Source organism: Sus scrofa, chromosome 5, assembly GCF_054392235.1.
Source record: "Sus scrofa isolate SSC_HxYL_T2T_F1_AM1 chromosome 5, Sscrofa_HxYL_maternal_Yorkshire_Landrace_v2.0, whole genome shotgun sequence".
Taxonomy (NCBI): domain Eukaryota; kingdom Metazoa; phylum Chordata; class Mammalia; order Artiodactyla; family Suidae; genus Sus; species Sus scrofa.
Window position 1 is genome coordinate 13,999,373 of NC_139387.1, and position 8,904 is coordinate 14,008,276.

At 40.1% G+C, this 8,904-nt stretch overlaps 1 protein-coding gene across 1 annotated transcript; it reads right to left on the reverse strand.

The window, feature by feature from the left end:
- Window positions 1-1,118: 1,118 nt before the first annotated feature.
- LOC110258312 (protein HP-25 homolog 1-like) lies at window positions 1,119-7,374 on the reverse strand. The gene is made up of 3 exons (XM_021081475.2): window positions 7,222-7,374; window positions 2,954-3,091; window positions 1,119-1,778 (listed from the first exon to the last, which is right to left on the reverse strand). Exons 1-3 carry the CDS (start codon window positions 7,262-7,264, stop codon window positions 1,321-1,323), a joined length of 639 nt encoding a protein of 212 aa, XP_020937134.1. The 5' UTR covers window positions 7,265-7,374; the 3' UTR covers window positions 1,119-1,320.
- Between the last annotated feature and the right edge of the window lie 1,530 nt (window positions 7,375-8,904).

Here is an 8,904-nt window from a genome sequence, read left to right on the forward strand (position 1 = left end):
TAGGATCCCTGGTTTTCATCCAGGCTTCCCAGGTTCAATTCCTGAGCAGAGAATTAAGATCTCTCTTCAAGCCATCACTCACTGCTGTCTCGCCGAAAACCCTCCTGCTCCACGGTGGAATATGTGGCATTGGTTTGATACCTGCAAGATGGTTGCTGCAGCTGAAGAATGACATCTTCATTCTTCATAGAAGATATGGAGAAAGCAAAGGGCAGTGGCCAAAGGCCAAAGACACAAGCCAATTGAGTCAGTCCCCCCCCCCCCGCCCCTTTAAATACAACTCCTGCAATAACCACTCACTTATATCTCACCAGAAAGGATGGTGTTTTTTATGGCCACCTTGAATGTAATACAGGTCAAATTACCTTTTTTCCCCCTGCTTTATAGGGCTGCACCTGCAGCATATGGAATTTCCTAGGCTTGGGGTCGAATCAGGGCTGCAGCTGCCAGCCTACACCACAGCCACAGCAACACACGATCCAAGATACGTCTGTGACCTACACCACAGCTCATGGCAGCACTGGATCCTTAACCCACTTAACAAAGCAGGGATCGAACCTACATCCTCATGGAGATTAGTCAGGTTTATAACCCCCTGGAACTCCCAAATTACATTTCTTAACTGGCTTCATTGGGGCAATGCAAACACATTTAGCTAGAATAGAAATTAGATAGAAGGGATGTTGGATAAGTAAGTAGCATCCTGAAGTAAATGAATTATTAATATGAAAATTATGAAGCCACATAAATTCCCTCACCTCTATCTTTGGTCCTTAGTCTTAAACACCATCACCCATCCAGTTAGGATTTAGAGGAATCATCTGATGGGAAACATCTTCATTTGGTGTTTTAAGCAAACTTGCTATCTCTGTTAGAGATATTTACTTCTATTCCTGTAGCCTTAATCCCCAAAATAGATTGGAGAGTTTGAGTGAGGCTTTTGTCCCTAGGGTCACCTGGGGAACAAGTTTAATAAAGGAGCCAAATGGGGGATTTCCTGGTATATTTATCGGCAATGGGGCTGGGCAGCTTCCTACCTCAGTATGTTTTTTCCTCCACATTTTTGCTTTGTAGGACCTCGAATTTTTGGAAGCAAAAATAAGAAATTATTGAAAAACTGGTGCAGCATGAGTCTTTATTGGCATTAGTGATTGGTAAGACATTCATTTTGTTCAAGTTGGCCATTACTGATTGTGTGAGCAGTTCATTCAGTGGTTCACTGAGCGATTCTGAAGGAAATATTTGAGATGAGAGGAGGAGGAAGCTTCTTTTCTTAAATTCAGAGTTGCTTGAGGAGAGAACCATGCGGTTACCCCTGTCTTAATTTTCATTGAGCAAGAACCCATAAAACACAGTTTGAATGGTTTCTTTTTCATGTTCTTCTCTGTGCAGCTTAAACTCCAGCCAGACCCTGTCCCCTTTCTTCAGCTGCAAGATGGAGCTTCCTGAAGCTTGCTCATGGCTGTTCTTGGCCTCCACTTGTTTGTCCCTGATCTGGAAGCCATTCCACATGAGACTCACATTGACAGCGTTTTGAAACAATATGATATCAAAGCCAAAGTGGTACACACCAGGGACTGTGCAGGTGAACACTCCAGTGGCTGGGTCAAAGTGGCCCTGATCGTTGTACAGAACTTCCTGGAAAACGATGGGCTGGGAGGGTCCTGAGAAAGGCCCACTCAGCTTGACAGAAAAGGCAGATTGAGGTGGGGATGGGCATTTTTCAATGGCTCCAGGTGGCCCAGGTATTCCTCCTGGTCCTGGTGCACCTTGGGCTCCTAGATTCCAAAAGAAACAGAAAACAGAATGACATAATTGAAGTTCCATATTTTGCATGGTACATGAATGGCTTCTTCCTTCCAACCTTTCTTCTTCCAAGGGCCTAGTTCAAGAATCACTGCTTCCAGAAGTATCTCCTATCTACTCCAGATTTGGAAAGGTTCTGTCTCCTTGTACCATATCTGATATTGATTGTTACCATTGTTATCAAGAATTACCATGAAGAATTATAATCCCTCCCTAAGTTACTGCTTCCTTATCCATACTGGGATGAAGGGTTCTCCTCAATTTTCTTTCCACATGTCATTCTCTGTATCAGTTATAAAATTAACACTCAAAATATGTTCAATAAATGAATAATTGAGTGAATACACACAAGTATTGATCTTCAAACATGTTCTGCCATGTCTTTTCTTTCCTGTAAGGCTGAGTATTAAGGATCACTATTGGATTGGATTGCCCAGACAAATCTAGGGATCATATTATGCCAGAACTAAATGGGAATTTGAAACAGTGGAATCCAAAGTTGCCTGGTTATTAGAACCAGTTGTGGCACACCAGCCTACCCCAATCCTGTGATTGCACAGGGCCAGTCTACACTCAAGGACCTTGAGAGGAATCTTGGATGATGGAAACTAGGAACCTACATATTTAACAAGTCTGTGGATGATTCTGGTTCTCAGCCAGATTTCAAAACCATTGCTTTGGAGGTTAAGTACAAGGGTTAAATGCTGATGCGATCTTCATGTGAACTTAGCCCAGTATACTTCTCAGAAGGTGACAAGAGAGGAGGAAGCCAGTGTATCCACTGACCCGTGTTCCTGAGGCATCGCTGCTTGAATCTTGGCTTACACCTACACTGAGTGACACCAATCTGAGTGCTCTAGGTTACTCTAGAGATACAGTCATCAGTCTCAACTTGCACTGCACATCCAATGTATCTAAGGAGCTGTTTTAGCAACTTTGTGGTTGTTGGAAGCTCTCTTAGTAGATGAATCTTATGACTCTTCAGGGTTGAGAAAAAGAGATCAGGACCATTTGTTACTAAGAAACGACTTACCTCAATGGTCAATATTTTCATCAGATCACTCAGAAGACTTCACTGAATCTATGAACTTTGCAATCAAAGAGAAACTATGAGAGGTTAAAACAGTAATTGGATTTTTTTTTTCACCTGTTAAACCACGCGGTCCTGGAGGTCCTTGGGGTCCTGGAGGTCCTTGGGGTCCATGAGGTCCGCATGGCTCAGAATCTGCTGAAGATTGGACATTGGCCACAAGTAATGGGACAAAGAGAGCTAAAATCCAGAAACCTGAAGTAGAAGAAAAATAAATGAAGTTTCAAGTAGGTTGGTAGATGCATCATCCTCTGTTAAAGAGATGGTATTACACATTTTGTCAAGTGGCTACAAATTTTCACAATTCCAGGAAAATTGATGTTTTTTGGTCTTTGGTTCCATCAAATGCTACATGTATCAACACTATAACACACCAGATAAGATCAGGAGGCCCTCTGAGTTGAGATGCTTTCATGTTGAGCACAACAAAATCCAAAAAAATCAGCAAATCCATCCTATTTGAAACTAATAGTGCTTTCTCAACCTTATGTGAAGCCCAGAGATTCTCTCTCATGGACTCAGAGCCTCTTGCCATCTCTTTAGCAGTGATCTTTAAATACGATTACTGATTTGAGTAATCTTGCTCTTATGATGGATAAGCATCTGATTTGCCTATGTGTTATTCTATATTGTCATCTTGCTTTATCTTTTGGAAGGGCTTGGAACATAGAAGATATATGATGAATGGTTCTTTGATGGTGAATGAATCAATGAATACCAAATACTGAATTAGCAAATTTATCTTTCCCACCACCCTAAAACTTTTTTCTTAGTGCAGTGGCCTTTCTTCCACTTTGAAGTATCAAGCCCATAAGATCAGCATGCTTGCATTGTACTTGCTTCTACGAATGGACTTGTTAAGTTGTCCCATTTATGAAGCTACCAGATCCTGGAGGGAGTTCCTGAATCTTCTATTTGCCCTCAATAAGGAACTTCTATGGATTACAAATATGTGCAACAACTATAGAAATTTGTGTTGAGAAACATAACCAACTTTAACCTGATTAATACACTCTTGAAAGTAGAGTGGGATTTTTGTTTTGTTTTGTTTTGTTTTGTTTTTTGTTGTTGTTGTTCTTTTTAGGGCCACACCTGTAGCATACGGAAGTTCCCAGGTTAGGGGTCAAATAGGAGCTGAAGCTGCTGGCCTACACCACAGCCACAACACCGGATCCAAGTCACATCTACAAACTATGCTGCAGCTTGCAGCAATGCCAAATGCTTAACCCACTGAGCAAGACCAGAGATCAAACCCACATCCTCATGGATACTAATTGGGTTCTTAACCCACTGAGCCACAACAGAAACTCCTAGAGAGGTGTTTTGTTTTGTTTTGTTTTGTTTTTAAATTAAAGTATAGTCAATTTACAGTGTTGTGTCAATTTCTGCCATATAGCAGAGTGTTTCTAATTGTTAAATTATCAGTCAGTAACGGTAACTTTTAGAATATCCTTTATAATTCAAATAAGATATTAGCCACTTTTTTTGGCTTTAATTCTGATTCAAACAATGCTTTTCCAAAGATGAAGATAAATCAAGAAAAGAAATACACTAATTTATGGGCATAATTTTAAAGTCAGAGGAAGTGGATTCAAATCCTAGCATTAATGCTGAGTGACCTTCCTTCTTGCCCAGTTACATCTACAGAATGATGCTGGGAGCATCTGCCTGCCTTGTTTAATAGTTTCAAAGTTTAAAGAAGATATATGTATATTTTTTGTCTGGAGTCTAACAGATTTTTATATTCTTTAAAAGTTATTTCTTTTTCTTTGTCAGCTGCCCCCATAGAATATGGAAATTCCAGGACCAGGGACCACATTTGTGCTGGAGCTGTGACCTATGCTGCAGCTGCAGCAACATCGGATGCTTAACCTGCTGTGTCAGGCCGGTGATTGAATCAGCTCCTCCACAGAGAAAAGCTAGATCATTAACCCACTGCATCAGAACAGGAACTCCTAAAAATTATTTCCTATTACTTCTATTCCTCTTGCTATCTTCCAAGGAGAGTGCTATTTTGATTTTAAAATTAGAGAGAATGTTAATTCAGTTTTGACAATCTATCACACAAAAACTACGGACATATCTTAAAACAATTTAAAAACAGCTATAAAAATATGTTGGACCTTTTGGCACATTCCTTTGCTTCACATTTCCCAAATTCCTCCCTGAAATAGTGAGGGGCTTGGTGTCACATTCAATGATGTAGAGAAGGAGAAACTGAATCCTAGAAAAGGTGACGGCTGTACTTCCTCCAGGCTTTTAGTTTTTGAGAGTGGAACCAGGATTGAAACCCAAATCTCTTGTTCTTTCACACAAATATGGTGCTGGCTCGTATGTCTTGGTGGATATAAGTAGGCAACAGCTTTTGTTTACAGTCCACTGACTCCCCGTTCCATTCCAACTGATCCCACAATATGTACATAAACACACTCACACACACACACAAACATATAAAGGCCACATAGAAAATTAAATTAACATCGTATATTCAATTGGTTTTGCTGAGCTAAACCAGCATTATTCTCAAAATATAATGCTAGGACAATAAACTGACTCTAACAGGAAATCTTTCATGGAACTTATTGTAGGAATGTTCATTAGGAATTTATGGTTTAACTTACTCAATGTCCATAAGTGAAAATCCAGGAAAATTATTTCCTTTTGACCTAAGTTCAAGACCCTCAAGAAAGAAGTGGGCATGACTGTCACAAAAAAATATAATTTGCGTAAGTGACTATGTTTTCTTCTGTATTTCTCCATCACCAAGCTTGGATACAAATTTTCATCTAAATTTCTAAAACTGTCTTGATACCTACATCTTATTTCTTCTACTCTTCATTTTAGCCTTCTTATTTTGGGCTTTGTGATAATAGAAGTTTTTTTTTTAAATCTATTCTTCTCTGTTTATATTGTCCTGTGATAATATATGAATTCATGTAAACACCCTCAAATACTTTGTGGAAATCAAGGGAAGTTTAAGAGGCAGAGATAAAAGATAATTGTGGCAGAGGCTGGGGGGGAGCACACAAACAACTACAACTAAACACTGATTGGGGAGTTCCCGTTGTGGCTCAGTGGAAACGAATATGACTAGGAACCATAAGGTTGCAGGTTCTATCCCTGGCCTTGCTTAGTGGGTTAAGGATCCAGCATTGCCGTGAACTGTGGTGTAGGTCGCAGACATGGCTCGGATCCTGCATTGCTGTGGCTGTGGTGTAGGCTGGCAGCTGTAGCTCTGATTAGACCCCTAGCCTAGGAATTTCCATATGCCACAGGTGTGGCCCTAAAAAGCCAAAAAAAAAAAAAATTGATTGGGAATTTCATTTCAAACATTAATAATTAAAAACAAGAGGTACTATAAAATATACTTTAATATCATATACATTGATATTGTTGAATGGCAGGGGAGTAAAATCAGTTGGAAGATAATGGACAAAGATATCAAGAAGGATATAAGTCAAGAGAGAGCTTGAAAGGGACAGAAAGCAGAATGAAAGGGAATAAACAGTAAACACAGAAAGAGTAAACACATTTGGGGATAAAACCAAGACAAAGAAAGGCAGAAACAGAGACAGAGTTCAAGAAGGGTAAAGAGACTAAGAAAAATTTAACATGTAGGGCAATGTATTATACCACTGCTTTGATTATGAGCATTGTTTTAACTTTTAATACATAACTGAAAAATAAAATGGATTTTGTTATCATCCATTCTTTTGCTTATTTATGTCATAATGACTTTGATATTATTCGAATTATTTGACATTAATTTCATATGGAAAGCAAAGGTTTTGGCCCTCTGTTGGATTTCACTCCTTCCACTCCCTTTTATTTACAGTTTTCAATGGTAAGTTTGAAAACATGTTTTTATTTTTATCCAGCATTATAGGCAATTGCCTCTCAGAGTTGTTCTAATTTTTAAAACAATAATAGAAATCAAGTGTATTGGAGAGTGACCTCTTCTTTTTTTTTTTTTTTTTTTTTTTTTTTTTTTTTTTTTTTTTTTTTGTCTTTTGTTGTTGTTGTTGTTGCTATTTCTTGGGCCGCTCCCACGGCATATGGAGTTTCCCAGGCTAGGGGTCTAATCGGAGCTGTAGCCACCAGCCTACGCCAGAGCCACAGCAACGCGGGATCCGAGCCGCGTCTGCAACCTACACCACAGCTCACGGCAACACCGGATCGTTAACCCACTGAGCAAGGGCAGGGACCGAACCCGCAACCTCATGGTTCCTAGTCGGATTCGTTAACCACTGCGCCACGACGGGAACTCCAACCTCTTCTGATACAAGGTTGATGTTATTATGATAGATATTCATAGGAAGACTTACCTGCAATGCTCATGGAGCCAGCTCTTCCTCTTTCCCCAGACATGGAAGCTCTTTCATTGACCACCTCCTCATCTGTCTGATAACTAGCTTATCTGCTTGATTATGAAACTTTTCAGTAGATGGTTTCATAGATGGGTTTTTCTCAATATTTGATTTTCTGTTCTCCTGAGGCTGAAGTCAAGGTTAATTTTTAACGGGAGCAGTTAAACATTCAGATCTGTTTAGGAAAGCTGACAAGCTGACATTCAAAGTGAAATAGTCCACATACCTCTAGAACCCATCTCTTCTTATGACAGCCAAGCCTACACCTAAGCTGAGCAGCTTTGTTTTGGTTATTTTCTCTCTTCTAGTCATTTCTTCAACACCACCCTGTGAACCCATCTCTGGCTCTTCCAGGATGACAGAAATATGAGAGATGAACAAGTATCTCATTCCCCCTAGTCTAAATTCTTAACTCTACAGACTGTGATATTGACCCGGGGGGAGGAAACGGTTTAGTTAATAAAATCAAAGCTAAAGGAGTTCCTGTTATGGCTCAGTGGTAAGGAACCAGTCTAGTACCCATGAGGATGCGGGTTCAATCCCTGGCCCAGCTCAGTGGGTTGAGGATTTGGTGTTGCTGTGAGCTGTGGTGTAGGTTGCTGACATGACTTGGATCCTGAGTTGCTGTGGCTATGGTGTAGGCTGGCTGGCGGCTAGCTCCAATTCAACCCCTAGCCTGGAAACCTCCATTCCATATGCAGCAGATCTGGCCCAAAAAGCCAAAAACAAAACAAAACAAAAACGAATTGAAGCTAAAGATTGGACAATAAAGGCTTTTCTTCTAATTAAGAGCCCAGGAATTTTTTCTTCTGCTTCTCTTCCTTACTATCAATATTTTCTGAGCACTTCTTGCTTTTCTGTAATAACCTACTGACATCTTTGCACATGCCAACCAGACTCCGTGCTTGCCAAAGTAAGCCCAAGTTAATAAAAATTTAATTAATTGAGGGTGAGACCTTAGAAACAGCTGAGTGAAGAGCTTGGCAGTCTTCTCTTTAAAAAGAAAAAAATAAAACTGAACAAAATTGCCAAAAAACCCCAAGGGTTTAAAACTTTGGGAAAGTATAAGACAAACTAAGAAATATTTATTCTAAAAAGTCCACAGGGTCTCAGCAAGAACAGTGGAAATCTGTGGTTTCTTATCGAGGGCTGCTCCCATCTAACCCCTGACACTGTGACCAGAAGTTCTGCTGCAGTGGAGCAGGCTAGAAGGACAGGTAGCAGAGGGGACTGACTTTATTTCCAGCAGTAAGTGGAAGAGCCCATGTCCAGGGCACAGCCAAATAATAGTATTCTAAGTAGCCAATGATCAGGGAAGGAACACATCACAACCAGTCTGAGATCTTGATAATAGTTGGGTCAAGCAATGCACCAGCAAGAAATTGTAAAGGTGGTTTGGGGAACAGGACAGCCAGCAAAGACTTTAATAAGATCCTATTTATCCACGGGAGTCTGGAAAACTCTGCGTATCTGTGGGCTTCCTTCAAGCTCAGAAAGACTAGAAAGACAGGCTTGGCATTGCTAAGCCAATTGTCTCTGGCTGAACATGTGAATTTTTTGGTTCCTCAGTGTACCAGAAAGTTATGTTTATACTACACTGTATTAAGTACACAATGGAATTATGTCTAAAAAAATGTACTT

What these genes read in the sequence shown, in the direction of transcription:
- LOC110258312 (XM_021081475.2), bottom strand. Translation starts at nt 7,264, where the DNA reads ATGTCTGGGGAAAGAGGAAGAGCTGGCTCCATGAGCATTGCAG. An exon ending in TGGCTCCATGAGCATTGCAG is followed by an intron (nt 3,092 to 7,221) that starts GTAAGTCTTCCT and finishes CTTCTACTTCAG; the next exon opens with GTTTCTGGATTTTAGCTCTC. An exon ending in AGGACCGCGTGGTTTAACAG is followed by an intron (nt 1,779 to 2,953) that starts GTGAAAAAAAAA and finishes TTTGGAATCTAG; the next exon opens with GAGCCCAAGGTGCACCAGGA.